At 46.1% G+C, this 21202-nt stretch overlaps 2 protein-coding genes and 4 non-coding genes across 6 annotated transcripts; 4 read left to right on the plus strand and 2 right to left on the minus strand.

Annotated features, from left to right (window-relative positions):
- Window positions 1-235: 235 nt before the first annotated feature.
- Window positions 236-3031, minus strand: LOC149667764 (uncharacterized). The gene has a single exon (XM_089840929.1). It carries the CDS (start codon window positions 3029-3031, stop codon window positions 236-238), a length of 2796 nt encoding a protein of 931 aa, XP_089697055.1.
- Window positions 3032-3033: 2 nt separating this feature from the next.
- LOC149667765 (uncharacterized) lies at window positions 3034-5302 on the minus strand. Its single transcript, XM_089840931.1, has 2 exons — window positions 3106-5302; window positions 3034-3047 (listed from the first exon to the last, which is right to left on the minus strand). The coding sequence occupies exons 1-2, from the start codon at window positions 5300-5302 to the stop codon at window positions 3034-3036; spliced, it is 2211 nt and encodes a 736-aa protein (XP_089697057.1).
- A 403-nt stretch (window positions 5303-5705) lies between these two features.
- TRNAD-GUC (transfer RNA aspartic acid (anticodon GUC)) lies at window positions 5706-5778 on the plus strand. The gene has a single exon. It is a non-coding gene; the product is annotated as a tRNA-Asp (tRNA).
- Window positions 5779-8495: 2717 nt separating this feature from the next.
- TRNAD-GUC (transfer RNA aspartic acid (anticodon GUC)) lies at window positions 8496-8568 on the plus strand. Its single transcript has one exon. It is a non-coding gene; the product is annotated as a tRNA-Asp (tRNA).
- Window positions 8569-9815: 1247 nt separating this feature from the next.
- On the plus strand, window positions 9816-9888 carry TRNAD-GUC (transfer RNA aspartic acid (anticodon GUC)). Its single transcript has one exon. It is a non-coding gene; the product is annotated as a tRNA-Asp (tRNA).
- Window positions 9889-20360: 10472 nt separating this feature from the next.
- Window positions 20361-20433, plus strand: TRNAD-GUC (transfer RNA aspartic acid (anticodon GUC)). Its single transcript has one exon. It is a non-coding gene; the product is annotated as a tRNA-Asp (tRNA).
- The last annotated feature ends 769 nt before the right edge of the window (window positions 20434-21202 follow it).

The following is a 21202-nucleotide window of genomic DNA, read 5'->3' on the forward strand; positions in this document are numbered from 1 at the left end:
AAGCTTTATTAAAAACTGGAACACCCGTTACATTGTTATTTCAGAAACCACTCAAAACACAACTGATTGATTAATATTATTGCTTCCCCTTATATACTAGTGAATTCATAGTCATTAAAACATCTTTAGATAAAAAATATAATCACATCGAGAACTATTAGATCAAAAAACAAGATTGTCCAAACATTCCGGTGTCCTTAAAATATTAAGATTTTAACATTGTAAATTGCGTCAATTAATCCAATGGTAACAAGCAAAGTTTGGTAACAGGCCGTTTAAGTATACGGTCCGCAGTTTTTACAGATGCTACTCGTACGCAGCCGTCAGCTCCTGGGTGGACATCCTGCACTCGTCCCATTTTCCATTTTGTTGGTGGCAAATCCTCTTCTTTCAGGATCACGAGGTCCCCAACTTCAAGATTTCGTTTCTGAGAGACCCATTTCGGACGCTGTTGGAGACGTGTTAAGTACTCATTTCGCCATCTTCGCCAGAAATGCTGCAGTAATTGTTGGCCTCGCTGCCATCGGGATAATCGATTGGTGTTTAGGTTGGTGAGATCTGCTTCAGGGACTGCGGTCAGTGCATCGCCAATTAGAAAATGTCCAGGTGTGAGGGTAGCCAAACTTTCGGGATCCGTTGTTAGAGCGGACAGAGGCCTAGAATTTAGACAAGCCTCTATTTGACATAATAACGTGGACATCTCTTCGTATGATAGCGTCGCCAGTGCTACTACTCGTTTAAGATGGTGTTTCATTGACTTTACTCCTGCTTCCCATAGTCCTCCAAAGTGTGGTGCCGAAGGCGGGTTGAAATGCCACTGAATTCCCTCATCCGTGGTCCATCTCGTGATTGAAGCATTGTTGGCTGACGAGGACATGAATTTGAGAAATTCTCGCAACTCTCTGCTGGCACCGACAAAATTAGAGCCACAGTCACTATATATATCGGAGCTCTTCCCTCGTCTTGCAACAAAACGTTTCAGTGCGGCCAAAAACGCATCGGTGGTCATATCACTAACGACTTCCAAATGAATAGCTCTAGTGGTGAAACATACGAATAATGCTACATACGCCTTGAAAGTCCGTTGGCCACGACCCTTTATGGCTTTGAGGAAAAATGGTCCAGCATAGTCTACCCCACATTTCAAAAACGCTCTGGCTGGATTCACTCGTGCGGCGGGTAAGTCTCCCATTTGTTGTTGAAGCATTGTCGCTTTCTGTCTTGTACATGGGATGCATCGTCTGATATGGAACCTCACTGCGTCGCGTATTCCAACAATCCAAAAACGTCGTTGAAGGACCGTGATTAATAGTTGACTTCCAGCATGGAGATGTTTCAGGTGTTCATAATTAATTAGTAAGTCGACCAGTTTGCTGTGTCTTGGCAAAATGATGGGATGGATTTGATCCGTGTTAAGATTAGATTTCCGGATGCGACCTCCTACCCTCAATAGCCCTTCAGCGTCTACGAAGGGGTTTAATGAAAGTAGTTTGCTCCTTGTTGATAGTTGACTCTTGTTATTAAGACAACAAATCTCTTCATTAAAGGCTTGCTGCTGGACGGCTTTTATCCAGTGTTTCAATGCCGCGTCGATCTCTATTACGGACAATGGTCCGCTAGTTTTGTTCGATTTGCCGCGGGCATTCTTGGTAAACCGTTGGATGTAGGCAGTGACACGGAGTAGCTTCGTAAACGATGAATATATATCCAGTAAGGTAAGATCTATCCTCCCATGCATTGAAGTTTGAGGGATCGGACGAGCTTCCAGGAGGCAGTCTTCGGTCTCCGTAAGGATGGTTCGCTCCTTGGAATGTGACCAGTTGATGAGCCATCGTGGTCCTTCCCACCATAATGGATGCGTCAATAACTCGGCTGCTGAGACCCCACGTGATGCGCAATCAGCTGGATTATCTTCTCCCTTAACGTGATGCCATTGTGCTTCAGGAATTGTATCTTGAATTTCCGAAATTCTATTTGCAATGAACGTCTTCCATCTTTGCGGTTGCGACGCCAGCCAGCCTAAGACCGTCATAGAGTCCGTCCAACAATGTACTTCCAAGGCAGTGATCTTCAAGGCCTCCCGGACTAACTTGACCAACCGGGCGAGGAGAACAGCACCGCACAGTTCGAGTTTTGGCAAAGAGACTTGTTTAAGCGGTGCCACCTTGGTCTTAGCAGCTATTAGGCGTATTTGAACGTTACCAGTTGGAGCTGTTGTTTTCAAGTATATGGCAGCAGCGTAGGCTTTTTCGGACGCATCAGAAAATCCTTGGAGACTGATTTGGTGGGCGTGGCGCTGAGACATGTGTCGTGGAATGGTTATGGATTCAACTAACGGTAGGTTAGCTTGGAATGTTCTCCATCTGTGTGCCAGTGTCGCGGGCAATTCATCATCCCAGTCTATCTTGACCTTCCACAAATCTTGAAGCAAGAGTTTGGCTTGTATAATGACTGGCGACAGTAATCCGAGTGGATCGAAAACCTTCGCAGTTTCCGAGAGAATCCTTCGTTTTGTTATCAAGTCAGTCCCGGTTGGTCTGCTGACCAAAAACGAGAAGTAGTCAGCGGCCGGTGTCCATAAGAGTCCAAGGGTTTTAATAGATTCGTCATTGTCGAAACTTAGAGGGGTTTGAATTTCTCGCATGTCCGCAGGTAGGGAACTCAGTAGAGCTGGATCGTTGGACACCCATTTTCTCAGCTGGAATCCTCCTTCACTGGTGGCTTGCAGAAGTTCGACTTGCAATTGTCTAGCCTTCTTAGTGGAATCTGTCCCAGTCATTAGGTCATCCATATAGAAATCATTTCGCAAGGCCTGAGCAGCCTTCGGATATTTGTGGGCGACATCCGCGGCTAATTGTTTAAGGACCCTGGTGGCTTGGAATGGCGCCGAGGCTGTTCCATAGGTGACCGTGAGTAGCTGGTAATCGAGTATTGGTTCTGATGGATTGCTTCGCCACACAATTCGCTGAAGATTGATGTCTTCTTGGTTTACCATGATCTGTCTGTACATCTTGGCGATGTCGGCAGTCATGGCTACTGCATGCAATCTGAAGCGAAGTAATAGCGCTATCAGGTCATCTTGTATCTTGGGCCCGACCAGTAGACAATCGTTAAGTGACATTCCAGTAGTTGACTTGGCTGACGCGTCGAAGACGACCCTGAGCTTAGTAGTACTACTGCTCTCCTTGATTACGGGATGATGTGGAAGGTAGAATGAATTGGCCTTGAGATCTTCATCTTGCGGTACAGGTACCATGTGTCCTAGGTTGCGGTACTCATCCATGAATAACCGATACTGCTCGAACAGGCTAGGATTGGCATGTAATCGCTTCTCCATATGAAGGAATCTTCTAATCGCCATCTTCCTTGAGTCTCCTAGTTTACTTTCTTGTTTAAGTGGTAAGCGTACGACGTATCTCCCCGACCCGTCTCGTTTAAAGGTGTTGCGAAAGTGATCTTCACATTCTTGTTCAATCCTGGTTAGTGCTCTTTTCGGAGAGATTTCTTCTAGCTCCCAGAACCTTGCCAGCTGTTCTTCTATGGTGACGAAATGAGCTCTAACATCGGGCAGAGGCTTCATCAAGGTTGGTAAGTCAGCTGGCCCACAGATCGCCCAACCGAAAACAGTTTTGAAAGCTCCTGCTGTGCCTGGTCGTCCCGTACAAACACCATCTCGTATTAGGTATAGGTAGATGTCTGCTCCCAACAATACGTCAATTGAGCTAGGCTGGTCAAAGGTTGGGTCCGCCAGTGTCAATCCCTTGATATGATCCCAGGTTTCAGTGTTGATAGGAAACCTTGGAATGTCTTCGGTAATGCTTCGCAGAATTAAGGCGTTAACCTCGAGAGGACAGCCATCTCTTGAATTTATGTTTAGCTGAACACTGCCACGAGAAGTGCCGACGTCTATCTCACCAAGTCCTCCCACAGTAACTGTGAAACGTTTTCTTTTCAGTTGTAGACTCTTGTAACATCTTTCGGTGATGAAGCTGGCTTGGGAACCGGAGTCTAAGAGTGCTCGTACGGACTGAAGTTCTCCCGTTGATAACTCAACCTGAATCATGGCGGTGGCTAGTATGACTTGAGATGATGGTCTATCTCCTCTGGATAGTAGACAGTTGGGTCCAGTTGCATTTGATGGTGTAGATTCTTCTTCTCTTATGTCTTGATGTAATAAAGTATTGTGTTTGGACGGACATTTTCGGCAATTCCCAGACTTGCACGTAGAGGTGCGGTGGTCGGACCGCAAACAGTTATAACATAGCGAGTGTTTTTTTACCATTTTCCATCGGTCTTCTACCTTGGCTTTCAGGAGGGTCTCACACCGGTATATGTTGTGGGCTTCATTACAGATGTTGCACCGATCTCTAACAGCACCGTGATGAGTGAGTGTGTTCTTGCGAGGATATGTGATAGGCTTGGCTCTCTGTGAATGATTCATTGGCTGCGCGGCTGTAAGCGCTCGAGCTCGTTGCTCCAGGAATGACGTTTGTTCTTGGAATGTTGGTCTGTTGGACCCCGCTAAGGATAATTCCCATTGCCGACGGGAATCAGGATCTAGTTTCTCCTTGACGATATGCACCAGGATAGAGTCCCAATATTCGACTGGTTCCTTTAGGACCTTTAATGATCGTATGCATTCGGTAGTAGTGTCTATCAGGCATCGGATGGCAGAGGCAGATTCTTCCTTGCTCGCTGGTTGGTTAAACAATCTCTTGAGGTGTGCGTCTATTATTTCCCTGGTGTTGTTATAGCGGTTTATGAGAATGTTCCAAGCTTCAGCATAATTGTCGTCAGTTATCAGGAAGGATTTGATGAGTAAAGCGGCTTCTCCTCTCAGTGATGACTTCAAATACTGTAGTTTTTGCGCCCCAGACAAGGTCGAATTGTGAACCATGGCAGTAAATAGATCATAGAAGGTGAACCATTCGACGTAGCTTCCGCTGAAGATTGGCAGTTCCATTTTAGGAAGTTTAATGTCTGCAGTCGTTTGAGGTGTGTTCAATTGTTGTGAGCTTGCTTGGCGTTGGCACAGAAGATCGTTAAAAAATATGCTGAGAGTTTCAGCTCGTCCAATTAGTTGATTAAAGGTGGCTTCATAGGCGTCAAAGTTAGCTTCTGTACTCGCCTGGATGATGGCTTCTTGTAAGTTTTCCAGTTCTACCACGATTTTGTCTGCTTTCTCCTGGTAGGTCTTCACGGCGATGTCTACCAGTGGCTGCGTAGCGTGTCCAGTGACTATGTTCTCGAGCCTTGTTATTTGTCCTTTGATGGCACGTCGTTTATTCAGTAAGGTGTCCATGATGTGGTGCTTCCCTTTCTGGCTCCTTCCAAGTTCCAATTACTTCAACGCGAAATTTGTTGAATCCCTTCAATTGAGTTGTAAGTTCAACTGAAATGTTGAGATCCGGCTCGACGGACCAAAATGAATCGCGACTAAACTGGGATACTTGACGAATGAAGAAGTTAAACTGTGCTATGGTAACAATAACTAAGCTTTATTAAAAACTGGAACACCCGTTACATTGTTATTTCAGAAACCACTCAAAACACAACTGATTGATTAATATTATTGCTTCCCCTTATATACTAGTGAATTCATAGTCATTAAAACATCTTTAGATAAAAAATATAATCACATCGAGAACTATTAGATCAAAAAACAAGATTGTCCAAACAATACGTGACAACCATTTAATTTCTGAGCTTCCGTGGCTCAATGGTTAGCGCGTTCGGCTGTCAATCGAAAGGTTGGTGGTTCGATCCCATCCGGGAGCGGTGTTGTGAGGTCTCGGATGTGAAGTAAAAAGTCATAGTTGTACCTCAATACCTGACGAAAATTTAATTTTTGGGCTTCAGTGGCGCAATGGTCAGCGCGTTCAGCTGTTAACCGAAAGGTTGGTGGTTCGAGCCCTCCCGGGAGCGGTGTTGTGACGTCTCAGATGTAACGTAAAATGTGAGAGTTTTTCCACAATACCTGACGAGCATTTTATTTTTGAGCTTCCGTGGCGCAATGGTTAGCGCGTTCAGCTGTTAATCGAAAGGTTGGTGGTTCGAGCCCACCCGGGAGAGGTGTTGTGAGGTCTCAGATGTAGCGTGAAAAGTCAAACTTTTTCCATAATACGTGATAACCATTTATTTTCTGATCTTTCGTGGCTCAATGGTTAGCGCGTTCGGCTGTTAACCAATAGCTTGGTGGTTCGAGCCCACCCGGGAGCGGTGTTTTTGGATCTCAAATATAACGTAAATAGCCAAAGTTTTTCTACAATACCTGACGACCATTTAATTTTTGGGCTTCCGTGGCGCAATGGTTAGTGCGTTCAGCTGTTAACCGAAAGGTTGGTGGTTCGAGCCCAAACGAGAGAGGATTTGTGGGGTCTCAGATGTAGCGTGAAAAGTCGTAACTTTTCAACAATACCTGACAACCATTTAATTTTTGGGCGTCCGTGGCGCAATGGCTAGCGCGTTCGGCTGTTAACCGAAAGGTTGGTGGTTCGAGCCCATCCGGGAGCGGTGTTGTGACGTCTCAGATGTTACGTAAAATGTCAGAGTTTTTCCACAATACCTGACGAACATTTAATTTTTGGGCTTCCGTGGCGCAGTAATTAGCGCGTCCAGCTCTTAATCGAAAGGTTGGTGGTTTGAGCCCACCCGGAAGAGGTGTTGTGGGGTCTCAGATGTAGCGTTAAAAGTCAAAACTTTTCCACAATACGTGACAACCATTTAATTTCTGATCTTCCGTGGCTCAATGGTTAGCGCGTTCGGCTGTTAACCAATAGGTTGGTGGTTCGAGCCCACCCGGGAGCGGTGTTTTTGGATCTCAAATGTAACGTAAATAGCCAAAGTTTTTCCGCAATACCTGACGACCATTTAATTTTTGGGCGTCCGTGGCGAATGGTTAGCGCGTTCGGCTGTTAACCGAAAGGTTGGTGGTTCGAGCCCATCCGGGAGCGGTGTTGTGAGGTCTCAGATGAGAAGTAAAAAGTCAAGGTTTTACCTCAATACCTGACGAAAATTTAATTTTTGGGCTTCAGTGGCGCAATGGTCAGCGCGTTGAGCTGTTAACCGAAAGGTTGGTGGTTCGAGCCCTCCCGGGAGCGGTGTTGTGACGTCTCAGATGTAACGTAAAATGTCAGAGTTTTTCCACAATACCTGACGAGCATTTAATTTTTGGGCTTCCGTGGCGCAATGGCTAGCGCGTTCGGCTGTTAACCGAAAGGTTGGTGGTTCGAGCCCATCCGGGAGCGGTGTTGTGACGTCTCAGATGTTACGTAAAATGTCAGAGTTTTTCCACAATACCTGACGAACATTTAATTTTTGGCCTTCCGTGGCGCAATAATTAGCGCGTCGAGAACTTAATCGAAAGGTTGGTGGTTCGAGCCCACCGGAAGAGGTGTTGTGGGGTCTCAGATGCAACGTAAAATGTCAGAGTTTTTCCACAGTACCTGACGAACATTTAATTTTTGGGCTTCCGTGGCGCAATGGTTAGCGCGTTCAGCTGTTAATCGAAAGGTTGGTGGTTCGAGCCCACCCGGAAGAGGTGATGTGGGGTCTCAGATGTAGCGTAAAAAGTCAAAACTTTTCCACAATACGTGACAACCATTTAATTTCTGAGCTTCCGTGGCTCAATGGTTAGCGCGTTCGGCTGTTAATCGAAAGGTTGGTGGTTCGAGCCCATCCGGGAGCGGTGTTGTGAGGTCTCGGATGTGAAGTAAAAAGTCAAAGTTTTACCTCAATACCTGACGAGCATTTATTTTTTGGGCTTCCGTGGCGCAATGGTTAGCGCGTTCAGCTGTTAATCGAAAGGTTGGTGGTTCGAGCCCACCCGGGAGAGGTGTTGTGGGGTCTCAGATGTAGCGTTAAAAGTCAAAACTTTTCCACAATACGTGACAACCATTTAATTTCTGATCTTCCGTGGCTCAATGGTTAGCGCGTTCGGCTGTTAACCAATAGGTTGGTGGTTCGAGCCCACCCGGGAGCGGTGTTTTTGGATCTCAAATGTAACGTAAATAGCCAAAGTTTTTCCACAATACCTGACGACCATTTAATTTTTGGGCGTCCTTGGCGAATGGTTAGCGCGTTCGGCTGTTAACCGAAAGGTTGGTGGTTCGAGCCCATCCGGGAGCGGTGTTGTGAGGTCTCAGATGAGAAGTAAAAAGTCAAGGTTTTACCTCAATACCTGACGAAAATTTAATTTTTGGGCTTCAGTGGCGCAATGGTCAGCGCGTTCAGCTGTTAACCGAAAGGTTGGTGGTTCGAGCCCTCCCGGGAGCGGTGTTGTGACGTCTCAGATGTAACGTAAAATGTCAGAGTTTTTCCCCAACACCTGACGAACATTTAACTTTTGGGCTTCCGTGGCGCAATGGTTAGCGCGTTCAGCTGTTAATCGAAGGGTTGGTGGTTCGAGCCCGCCCGGAAGAGGTGTTGTGGGGTCTCAGATGTAACGTAAAAAGTCAAAACTTTTCCACAATACGTGACAACCATTTAATTTCTGAGCTTCCGTGGCTCAATGGTTAGCGCGTTCGGCTGTCAATCGAAAGGTTGGTGGTTCGAGCCCATCCGGGAGCGGTGTTGTGAGGTCTCGGATGTGAAGTAAAAAGTCAAAGTTTTACCTCAATACCTGACGAAAATTTAATTTTTGGGCTTCAATGGCGCAATGGTCAGCGCGTTCAGCTGTTAACCGAAAGGTTGGTGGTTCGAGCCCTCCCGGGAGCGGTGTTGTGACGTCTCAGATGTAACGTAAAATGTCAGAGTTTTTCCACAATACCTGACGAGCATTTAATTTTTGGGCTTCCGTGGCTCAATGGCTAGCGCGTTCGGCTGTTAACCGAAAGGTTGGTGGTTCGAGCCCATCCGGGAGCGGTGTTGTGACGTCTCAGATGTTACGTAAAATGTCAGAGTTTTTCCACAATACCTGACGAACATTTCATTTTTGGCCTTCCGTGGCGCAATAATTAGCGCGTCGAGCACTTAATCGAAAGGTTGGTGGTTCGAGCCCACCGGAAGAGGTGTTGTGGGGTCTCAGATGTAACGTAAAATGTCAGAGTTTTTCCACAATACCTGACGAACATTTAATTTTTGGGCTTCCGTGGCGCAATGGTTAGCGCGTTCAGCTGTTAATCGAAAGGTTGGTGGTTCGAGCCCACCCGGAAGAGGTGATGTGGGGTCTCAGATGTAGCGTAAAAAGTCAAAACTTTTCCACAATACGTGACAACCATTTAATTTCTGAGCTTCCGTGGCTCAATGGTTAGCGCGTTCGGCTGTTAATCGAAAGGTTGGTGGTTCGAGCCCATCCGGGAGCGGTGTTGTGAGGTCTCGGATGTGAAGTAAAAATTCAAAGTTTTACCTCAATACCTGACGAGCATTTATTTTTTGGGCTTCCGTGGCGCAATGGTTAGCGCGTTCAGCTGTTAATCGAAAGGTTGGTGGTTCGAGCCCACCCGGGAGAGGTGTTGTGAGGTCTCAGATGTAGCGTGAAAAGTCAAACTTTTTCCATAATACGTGTTAACCATTTATTTTCTGATCTTTCGTGGCTCAATGGTTAGCGCGTTCGGCTGTTAACCATTAGCTTGGTGGTTCGAGCCCACCCGGGAGCGGTGTTTTTGGATATCAAATGTAACGTAAATAGCCAAAGTTTTTCCACAATACCTGACGACCATTTAATTTTTGGGCTTCCGTGGCGCAATGGTTAGCGCGTTCAGCTGTTAACCGAAAGGTTGGTGGTTCGAGCCCTAAAGAGAGGTTTTGTGGGGTCTCAGATGTAGCGTGAAAAGTCGTAACTTTTCAACAAAACCTGACAACCATTTAATTTCTGAGGTTCCGTGGCTCAATGGTTAGCGCGTTCGGCTGTCAATCGAAAGGTTGGTGGTTCGAGCCCATCCGGGAGCGGTGTTGTGAGGTCTCGGATGTGAAGTAAAAAGTCAAAGTTTTCCCTCAATACCTGACGAAAATTTAATTTTTGGGCTTCAGTGGCGCAATGGTCAGCGCGTTCAGCTGTTAACCGAAAGGTTGGTGGTTCGAGCCCACCCGGGAGCGGTGTTGTGACGTCTCAGATGTAACGTAAAATGTCAGAGTTTTTCCACAATACCTGACGACCATTTAATTTTTGGGCTTCCGTGGCGCAATGGCTAGCGCGTTCAGCTGTTACCCGAAAGGTTGGTGGTTCGAGCCCAAAAGAGAGGTTTTGTGGGGTCTCAGATGTAGCGTGAAAAGTCGTAACTTTTCCATAATACGTGTTAACCATTTATTTTCTGATCTTTCGTGGCTCAATGGTTAGCGCGTTCGGCTGTTAACCATTAGCTTGGTGGTTCGAGCCCACCCGGGAGCGGTGTTTTTGGATATCAAATGTAACGTAAATAGCCAAAGTTTTTCCACAATACCTGACGACCATTTAATTTCTGAGCTTCCGTGGCGCAATAATTAGCGCGTCGAGCACTTAATCGAAAGGTTGGTGGTTCGAGCCCACCGGAAGAGGTGTTGTGGGGTCTCAGATGTAACGTAAAATGTCAGAGTTTTTCCACAATACCTGACGAACATTTAACTTTTGGACTTCCGTGGCGCAATGGTTAGCGCGTTCAGCTGTTAATCGAAAGGTTGGTGGTTCGAGCCCACCGGAAGAGGTGTTGTGGGGTCTCAGATGTAACGTAAAATGTCAGAGTTTTTCCACAATACGTGACAACCATTTAACTTTTGGGCTTCCATGGCGCAATGGTTAGCGCGTTCGGCTGTTAACCGAAAGGATGGTGGTTCGAGCCCACCTGGGAGAGGTGTTGTAGGGTCTCAGATGTAACGTAAAAAGTCATAACTTATTGTTGTGTGTTTGTACGACTACACAGGAGTTGATACTTTAAAACTATGGTTTTATTTACAATGATTTATACATGATCGAGGTCCGAGATAGACTGAATTTTTAACACAGAGAGGGGGCCTTTTTATACACGAGAGATTAGATAAATAATAGACATTAAGCTAATATGGGGCTGTTCATAAACTGGCCTACTAATAATACAAAGCATAATGTCACATCCCCTATTTTTATACAAATAAGAATGCGTTTTATAATTTTAACTTAGTCGATGGCTTTGAGATTCTTCCGGATCGTGTTACTGTCCCTTTGTCGTCTTTTGGCAATTTGCTTCTTGTCTTTCTCTTATTCGTACTTTCCGGTGACCTCGTGGTATTGGACTCAGATGGATCAGCTCGCAAGTTCTCTCTGTCGGTATCTTGAATGTTTTCAGCATTGCATGGATGATTGTCATGGGCTGGCTCAGAGACAGGTTCCTCTCGATCAATGATGTTTGGTGGATCTATGACGTCCTCTGGGCCAATACTTGATTCCGGAGTGAAAGACTTGATTCCGTGATTTTGATGACTGTCCGGTAGGGGAACTAGATGGAACCGGTTTCTTCGAATCCTTCCTTTAGACGTCTCGATTATATATGATCGGGGCTCCTCTGCTTTCTCGACAACGGTTCCTTCTTTGCGTAAATCGGTTATCCATACCCTTTTCCCAAGATCTAATTTGTGTAGCTCTCTGACTCTATGGCGTTGGTCGTAATTTCGTTTGAGTTTTTTTCTGCGTTAGTGATGTTTCTTTGATACGTTCTGCTGATAAGATTGTCGGGACAAGCATGTTTGACGGTAATGGGAGCGTTGTTCGGAGATGGCGACTCATAAGCATTTGTGCTGGACTGAAACCATTGGACGTCGGTGTAGATCGGTACGCCAAGAGTGCCAAAGGGATGTTGTCAGATTTCTTTAAAATGGATTTCGCTGTCTTTACTGCTGCTTCTGCGAACCCATTACTTTGAGGATATCTTGGGCTGCTCGTGATAGATCGAAATCCATATTTCTTGGAGAATGCGATGAATTCCAAGGTTCTTGTCGCTGATAAATTAGTGCCATTATCGCTGCGGACCACCTCTGGAATTCCGTGTCGTGCAAATATATCTTCGATGATCTCGATGACAGTTTTTGTAGTTTGATCTTTCATTCGAGCCAATTCCAGATATTTTGAGTAGTAGTCCATCATGACCAGGTACCATTTTCCCCCATGATGTAGCATATCTATGGCAACTGCTTGCCATGGTCGTTCGGGTAAGCTTGTTGGCTTTAAGGGCCCATGAAAGTTGACTGATTCTTTGAGTCATCGTTCGCATCTTTTCACCTTATCTTCGATTTCCCGTGAAATTCCAGGCCACCAGACGGATTGTTTGGCTCTTTCTCGACATTTGACGATTCCCATGTGACCTTGATGAATTCGATCCATTATTTCTGGACGCATGGAACTTGGAATGAGCAGTCTGCTGCCTTTCATGATGATTCCGTCTTGGATGGTGATTTCATGCCTGTAGCTGAAGTAGTCATTACAACTACTGTGTACGCGTTTTTTCTCCGGCCATCCATGTTCGAGGTAACGTTGTAATGTTCTGCATGTAGCATCTTCCTGTTGTTTATGAAGAATTTCCGCAAGCTTTGGATCTGTAGTGGGTAGGTTCATCATTACTAACTGTACGTGAGCAGAAATTTCTTGTTGTAGCTCGTTGTCGTCAACGTCTATCAACGGAGCTCTAGACAATGTATCAGCGGCAACTAAGGATTTTCCAGGCACGTAGGAGACCTTGTACGAGTATCGCATCATGCGTAGACGTAGCCTTTGCAGTCTCGGAGATAAATCGTCCAGTTGTTTCGAATGCAATATGGAAACAAGGGGCTGATGATCAGTTTCTAGCTTTATTGTTATACCCGTTATGAAATCCTCAAATCGCTGGCATGCCCACGTTAGTGCATACGCCTCCTTCTCGATCTGCGCATAGCGTTGTTCTGTCGAGGATAACGTCTTCGAGGCATAGGCAATGACTTTGTAAGTTCCATTGGCTTGTTCTTGTCGAAGTATTGCTCCAATCCCATAGCTTGACGCATCGGCGGATACTACTGTTGGCTTCCTCAGATCGAAGATACCCAAAACAGGCTTGCTTGTGAGCGTCGTCTTGAGGTATTTGAAGGCCATTTCTTGACTTGGGCCCCAAATCCAGCTGTTCTTGGTGCTCAATAGACTACTTAGTGGTTTAAGCTGCTCGGCCATTCGGGGAATGAACTTTCCAAGATAATTTACCATTCCTAATAGACGACGTAGCTCTGCGACATCAGATGGTGATTTCATCTCGACTATGGCTCGAACCTTCTCCTCGTCTGGACTGATCCCGGCACTGTCTATTACGTGCCCCAAAAACTTGATCCTTTTGACTCCAAAGAGGCATTTCCTTTCATTGAGCGTGACTCCTTGGTCTTTCAATCTTTCGAGAACTTCCTTTAGGTTTTCATCATGTTCGGCCATGTCCTTGCCCCATACTAGAATGTCGTCCTGATGACAAACTCTGTTCTTGACGCCTTCAATATACGAAGACATTTGGCTTTGGTAGTGCTCGGATGCAGATGTTAAACCAAAGGGCAGGCAATTGCAGCAATATCTTCCAAATGGCGTCATGAAAGTCGTTAGTAATATGGAGTCCGGATGTAGCGGTATCTGCCAATAACCGGAATTACAATCAAGTTTTGAGAAGATCTCGGCTCCAGCCAGTCGTCCAAGCGTATGGTCTACAGCCGGTATCTGGTACCGTTCACGTTGTACGTAGTTATTCAGTTGCGTATAATCCACGCATATCCTTAATTCGCCAGAATCCTTTCTCACGACCACCATGGGAGCGCACCAGTCTGTGGGGTCCTCGACTCTCCGGATTACTCCCAAGTCCACCATTCGTTTCAATTCAGCTTCGACTTGTGACATCAAAGGAATCGCAACTCGACGTGGAGTCGTCACTGCATACGGTACTGCGTTCGGTTTCAGCTTCAGTTTGTAGCTTCGTTTGACTCGTCCTAAGCCGGTAAATAGTTGAGGATAATGGTCCTTTGGTCTTATACTCGTCTCCGTGAGTTGCAGCTCATCGATTCTTTGAAATATTTTCAGGTCTTCACTTGCTCTGAGGCTCAGAAGTGGAACTTGCAATTGGTCGATGACATAGACCTTGTCATGGATGGTGGTATCTCTACTTGACAGGTAGGCTTCAATGAAACCTTTGCAGTTAATCAAGGTCTTCCCTGGTCCAAACAGACGTCGGTCAGATTTATTCAGTGCTAAGTCTTGAAATTTCGCCTTGTATAGCTAGTCTGGTAATACGCAAACGTCCGCGCCGGTATCTATCTTGAATTGAACTTGTTTTGCATTATTCCTAATGTTTACCATCCAAAGATCTTGTATCTCGTCGCTGCTGACTTTTCCCAAGAACGTATCCATTGGCGTTGAGTCATCTTCATCCACAGAGATCATTTGCGATGTGACCTCACGATTGTAGTTGATGGTTGACCTTTGACACACACACTCGTAGCGGCCAATCTTCTTACACTTCCTGCAAACTGCTCTATATGCTGGGCATCGCTCTCGATTGTGTTTCTCGAATATTCCGCATTTCTTGCAGGTATCTGAAGTAACCTTTTGATCGCGTTGAATTGGTCTTGAAGGATGAGTTGCTCTTGGTTGCCTGTTCTCCTTCGTCTGAGAGGTGTTTCGAGAGCCAAGCTTTTCGACAACAGCCGGAGTTCCGTTTTTATAACTTCCTGCGTTTAATTCCTGTTGTTGTCGGCGAACTTCTTCGGCATGGCGGGCGGTTGAGATCGCTTTCTCCAGTGTAAGGTTTCCGTCTAATTGCATTTTGTCCGACAGGGCTTTGTCTCGCACCCCGACTACTATTCGGTCTCTCAGCAATTCGTCTTGGAGAGTTCCGTAGGCACATTTCTAAATCTGGGCTCGACACGCGGTGATAAACTCTTCTACCGGTTCGCCATCTTGCTGAACTCGTGAGTTGAAGGTTGCTCGCTCGTAGATAACGTTCCTCCGGAGAATGAAATGTCCTTCGAATTTATTCATAACGACATTGAAGTCAGACTTCTCTGCATCGGTGGCAAACGTAAATGACAAGAATACGTCATCAGCTTTGTCGCCCATCATGTATATTAACGCGTTGACTTGTTCCTCTCCTGTCTTGGAACTAAGACCGGACGCGGATCTGAATCTCTCGAACCTCCTCCTCCATCGGGGCCACTCATTGGAATTCGAAAAGTTGAATTGGCAAGGCGGTTGCACTTGATAGGCTGCGGCGTTCTGCATTTTCCGTGTCGAGGTAGACCGCAAATCTAGTCGATTACTGATTAACGAATTAAAGCTAACCGTGATATCGCGCGACTAAATACCACATTAACGAACTTCTGACACCATGTTGTGTGTTTGTACGACTACACAGGAGTTGATACTTTAAAACTATGGTTTTATTTACAATGATTTATACATGATCGAGGTCCGAGATAGACTGAATTTTTAACACAGAGAGGGGGCCTTTTTATACAAGAGAGATTAGATAAATAATAGACATTAGGCTAATATGGGGCTGTTCATAAACTGGCCTACTAATAATACAAAGCATAATGTCACACTTATCCACAAAACCTAACAACCATTTAATTTCTGAGCTTCTGTGGCTCAATGGTTAGCGCGTTCGGCTGTTAACCAATTGGTTGGTGGTTCGAGCCTATCCGGGAGAAGTGTTGTGACGTCTCAGATGTAACGTAAAATGTCAGAGTTTTTCCACAATACCTGACGAACATTTAATTTTTGGGCTTGCGTGGCGCAATGGTTAGCGCGTTCAGCTGTTAATCGAAAGGTTGGTGGTTCGAGCCCACCCGGGAGAGGTGTTGTTGGGTCTCATATGTAGCGTAAAAAGTCAAAACTTTTCCACAATACGTGACAACCATTTATTTTCTGAGCTTTCGTGGCTCAATGGTTAGCGCGTTCGGCTGTTAACCAATAGGTTGGTGGTTCAAGCCCACCCGGGAGCGGTGTTTTTGGATCTCAAATGTAACGTAAATAGCCAAAGTTTTTCCACAATACCTGACGACCATTTAATTTTTGGGCGTCCGTGGCGAATGGTTAGCGCATTCGGCTGTTAACCGAAAGGTTGGTGGTTCGAGCCCATCCGGGAGCGGTGTTGTGAGGCCTCAGATGTGAAGTAAAAAGTCAAAGTTTTACCTCAATACCAACGAAAATTTAATTTTTGGGCTTCAGTGGCGCAATGGTTAGCGCGTTCGGCTATTAACCAATAGGTTGGTGGTTCGAGCCCATCCGGGAGAAGTGTTGTGACGTCTCAGATGTAACGTAAAATGTCAGAGTTTTTCCACAATACCTGACGAACATTTAATTTTTGGGCTTCAGTGGCGCAATGGTCAGCGCGTTCAGCTGTTAATCGAAAGGTTGGTGGTTCGAGCCCACCCGGGAGAGGTGTTGTTGGGTCTCATATGTAGCGTAAAAAGTCAAAACTTTTCCACAATACGTGACAACCATTTATTTTCTGAGCTTTCGTGGCTCAATGGTTAGCGCGTTCGGCTGTTAACCAATAGGTTGGTGGTTCAAGCCCACCCGGGAGCGGTGTTTTTGGATCTCAAATGTAACGTAAATAGCCAAAGTTTTTCCACAATACCTGACGACCATTTAATTTTTGGGCGTCCGTGGCGAATGGTTAGCGCATTCGGCTGTTAACCGAAAGGTTGGTGGTTCGAGCCCATCCGGGAGCGGTGCTGTGAGGCCTCAGATGTGAAGTAAAAAGTCAAAGTTTTACCTCAATACCAACGAAAATTTAATTTTTGGGCTTCAGTGGCGCAATGGTTAGCGCGTTCGGCTATTAACCAATAGGTTGGTGGTTCGAGCCCATCCGGGAGAAGTGTTGTGACGTCTCAGATGTAACGTAAAATGTCAGAGTTTTTCCACAATACCTGACGAACATTTAAATTTTGGGCTTCAGTGGCGCAATGGTCAGCGCGTTCAGCTGTTAACCGAAAGGTTGGTGGTTCGAGCCCAAACGAGAGAGGTTTTGTGGGGTCTCAGATGTAGCGTGAAAAGTCGAAACTTTTCAACAATACCTGACAACCATTTAATTTCTGAGCTTCCGTGGCTCAATGGTTAGCGCGTTCGGCTGTTAACCAATAGGTTGGTGGTTCTAGCCCATCCGGGAGCGGTGTTGTGATGTCTCAGATGTAACGTAAAATGTTAGAGTTTTTCCACAATACCTGACGAACATTTATTTTTTGGGCTTCCGTGGCGCAATGGTTAGCGCGTTCAGCTGTTAATCGAAAGGTTGGTGGTTCGAGCCCACCCGGAAGAGGTGATGTGGGGTCTCAGATGTAGCGTAAAAAGTCAAAACTTTTCCACAATACGTGACAACCATTTAATTTCTGAGCTTCCGTGGCTCAATGGTTAGCGCGTTCGGCTGTTATTCGAAAGGTTGGTGGTTCGAGCCCATCCGGGAGCGGTGTTGTAAGGTCTCGGATATGAAGTAAAAAGTCAAAGTTTTACCTCAATACCTGACGAGCATTTATTTTTTGGGCTTCCGTGGCGCAATGGTTAGCGCGTTCAGCTGTTAATCGAAAGGTTGGTGGTTCGAGCCCACCCGGGAGAGGTGTTGTGAGGTCTCAGATGTTACGTAAAATGTCAGAGATTTTCCACAATACCTGACGAACATTTAATTTTTGGCCTTCCGTGGCGCAATAATTAGCGCGTCGAGCACTTAATCGAAAGGTTGGTGGTTCGAGCCCACCCGGAAGAGGTGTTGTGACGTCTCAGATGTAACGTAAAATGTCAGAGTTTTTCCACAATACCTGACAAGCATTTAATTTCTGGGCTTCCGTGGCGCAATGGTTAGCGCGTTCAGCTGTTAATCGAAAGGTTGGTATTCGAGCCCACCCGGGAGAGGTGTTGTGAGGTCTCAGATGAAGCGTGAAAAGTCAAACTTTTTCCATAATACGTGATAACCATTTATTTTCTTATCTTTCGTGGCTCAATGGTTAGCGCGTTCGGCTGTTAACCAATAGCTGGGTGGTTCGAGCCCACCCGGGAGCGGTGTTTTTGGATCTCAAATGTAACGTAAATAGCCAAAGTTTTTCCGCAATACCTGACGACTATTTTTTTTGGGCGTCCGTGGCGCAATGGTTAGCGCGTTCGGCTGTTAACCGAAAGGTTGGTGGTTCGAGCCCATCCGGGAGCGGTGTTGTGAGGCCTCAGATGTGAAGTAAAAAGTCAAAGTTCTACCTCAATACCTGACGAAAATTTAATTTTTGGGCTTCAGTGGCGCAATGGTTAGCGCGTTCGGCTATTAACCAATAGGTTGGTGGTTCGAGCCCATCCGGGAGAAGTGTTGTGACGTCTCAGATGTAACGTAAAATGTCGGAGTTTTTCCACAATACCTGACGAACATTTAATTTTTGGGCTTCAGTGGCGCAATGGTCAGCGCGTTCAGCTGTTAACCGAAAGGTTGGTGGTTCGAGCCCAAACGAGAGAGGTTTTGTGGGGTCTCAGATGTAGCTTGAAAAGTCGTAACTTTTCATCAATACCTGACAAACATTTAATTTCTGAGCTTCCGTGGCTCAATGGTTAGCGCGTTCGGCTATTAACCAATAGGTTGGTGGTTCGAGCCCATCCGGGAGAAGTGTTGTGACGTCTCAGATGTAACGTAAAATGTCAGAGTTTTTCCACAATACCTGACGAACATTTAATTTTTGGGCTTCAGTGGCGCAATGGTCAGCGCGTTCAGCTGTTAACCGAAAGGTTGGTGGTTCGAGCCCAAACGAGAGAGGTTTTGTGGGGTCTCAGATGTAGCGTGAAAAGTCGTAACTTTTCAACAATACCTGACAACCATTTAATTTCTGAGCTTCCGTGGCTCAATGGTTAGCGCGTTGGTCTGTTAACCAATAGGTTGGTGGTTCTAGCCCATCCGGGAGCGGTGTTGTGATGTCTCAGATGTAACGTAAAATGTCAGAGTTTTTCCACAATACCTGACGAACATTTATTTTTTGGGCTTCCGTGGCGCAATGGTTAGCGCGTTCAGCTGTTAATCGAAAGGTTGGTGGTTCGAGCCCACCCGGAAGAGGTGATGTGGGGTCTCAGATGTAGCGTAAAAAGCCAAAACTTTTCCACAATACGTGACAACCATTTAATTTGTGAGCTTCCGTGGCTCAATGGTTAGCGCGTTCGGCTGTTAATCGAAAGGTTGGTGGTTCGAGCCCATCCGGGAGCGGTGTTGTGAGGTCTCGGATGTGAAGTAAAAATCAAAGTTTTACCTCAATACCTGACGAGCATTTATTTTTTGGGCTTCCGTGGCTCAATGGTTAGCGCGTTCAGTTGTTAATCGAAAGGTTGGTGGTTCGAGCCCACCCGGGAGAGGTGTTGTGAGGTCTCAGATGTAGCGTGAAAAGTCAAACTTTTTCCATAATACGTGATAACCTTTTATTTTCTGATCTTTCGTGGCTCAATGGTTAGCGCGTTCGGCTGTTAACCAATAGCTTGGTGGTTCGAGCCCACCCGGGAGCGGTGTTTTTGGATCTCAAATGTAACGTAAATGGCCAAAGTTTTTCCACAATACCTGTCGACCATTTAATTTTTGGGCTTCCGTGGCGCAATGGTTAGCGCGTTCAGCTGTTAACCGAAAGGTTGGTGGTTCGAGCCCAAAAGAGAGGTTTTGTGGGGTCTCAGATGTTGCGTGAAAAGTCGTAACTTTTCAACAAAACCTGACAACCATTTAATTTTTGGGCGTCCGTGGCGCAATGGCTAGCGCGTTCGGCTGTTAACCGAAAGGTTGGTGGTTCGAGCCCATCCGGGAGCGGTGTTTTGACGTCTCAGATGTTACGTAAAATGTCAGAGATTTTCCACAATACCTGACGAACATTTAATTTTTGGCCTTCCGTGGCGCAATAATTAGCGCGTCGAGCACTTAATCGAAAGGTTGGTGGTTCGAGCCCACCCGGAAGAGGTGTTGTGGGGTCTCAGATGTAGCGTTAAAAGTCAAAACTTTTCCACAATACGTGACAACCATTTAATTTCTCATCTTCCGTGGCTCAATGGTTAGCGCGTTCGGCTGTTAACCAATAGGTTGGTGGTTCGAGCCCACCCGGGAGCGGTGTTTTTGGATCTCAAATGTAACGTAAATAGCCAAAGTTTTTCCACAATACCTGACGACCATTTAATTTTTGGGCGTCCGTGGCGAATGGTTAGCGCGTTCGGCTGTTAACCGAAAGGTTGGTGGTTCGAGCCCATCCGGGAGCGGTGTTGTGAGGTCTCAGATGTGAAGTAAAAAGACAAGGTTTTACCTCAATACCTGACGAAAATTTAATTTTTGGGCTTCAGTGGCGCAATGGTCAGCGCGTTCAGCTGTTAACCGAAAGGTTGGTGGTTCGAGCCCTCCCGGGAGCGGTGTTGTGACGTCTCAGATGTAACGTAAAATGTCAGAGTTTTCCACAATACGTGACAACCATTTAATTTCTGAGCTTCCGTGGCTCAATGGTTAGCGCGTTCGGCTGTCAATCGAAAGGTTGGTGGTTCGATCCCATCCGGGAGCGGTGTTGTGAGGTCTCGGATGTGAAGTAAAAAGTCATAGTTTTACCTCAATACCTGACGAAAATTTAATTTTTGGGCTTCAGTGGCGCAATGGTCAGCGCGTTCAGCTGTTAACCGAAAGGTTGGTGGTTCGAGCCCTCCCGGGAGCGGTGTTGTGACGTCTCAGATGTAACGTAAAATGTGAGAGTTTTTCCACAATACCTGACGAGCATTTAATTTTTGGGCTTCCGTGGCGCAATGGTTAGCGCGTTCAGCTGTTAATCGAAAGGTTGGTGGTTCGAGCCCACCCGGGAGAGGTGTTGTGAGGTCTCAGATGTAGCGTGAAAAGTCAAACTTTTTCCATAATACGTGATAACCATTTATTTTCTGATCTTTCGTGGCTCAATGGTTAGCGCGTTCGGCTGTTAACCAATAGCTTGGTGGTTCGATTCCACCCGGGAGCGGTGTTTTTGGATCTCAAATGTAACGTAAATAGCCAAAGTTTTTCTACAATACCTGACGACCATTTAATTTTTGGGCTTCCGTGGCGCAATGGTTAGTGCGTTCAGCTGTTAACCGAAAGGTTGGTGGTTCGAGCCCAAACGAGAGAGGATTTGTGGGGTCTCAGATGTAGCGTGAAAAGTCGTAACTTTTCAACAATACCTGTCAACCATTAAATTTTTGGGCGTCCGTGGCGCAATGGCTAGCGCGTTCGGCTGTTAACCGAAAGGTTGGTGGTTCGAGCCCATCCGGGAGCGGTGTTGTGACGTCTCAGATGTTACGTAAAATGTT

The sequence above is a fragment of the Phalangium opilio genome, unplaced genomic scaffold (assembly GCF_054372755.1).
Source record: "Phalangium opilio isolate 3A_F unplaced genomic scaffold, DU_Popi_V2 ptg000056l_1, whole genome shotgun sequence".
In the NCBI taxonomy this organism is placed as follows: Eukaryota; Metazoa; Arthropoda; class Arachnida; order Opiliones; family Phalangiidae; genus Phalangium; species Phalangium opilio.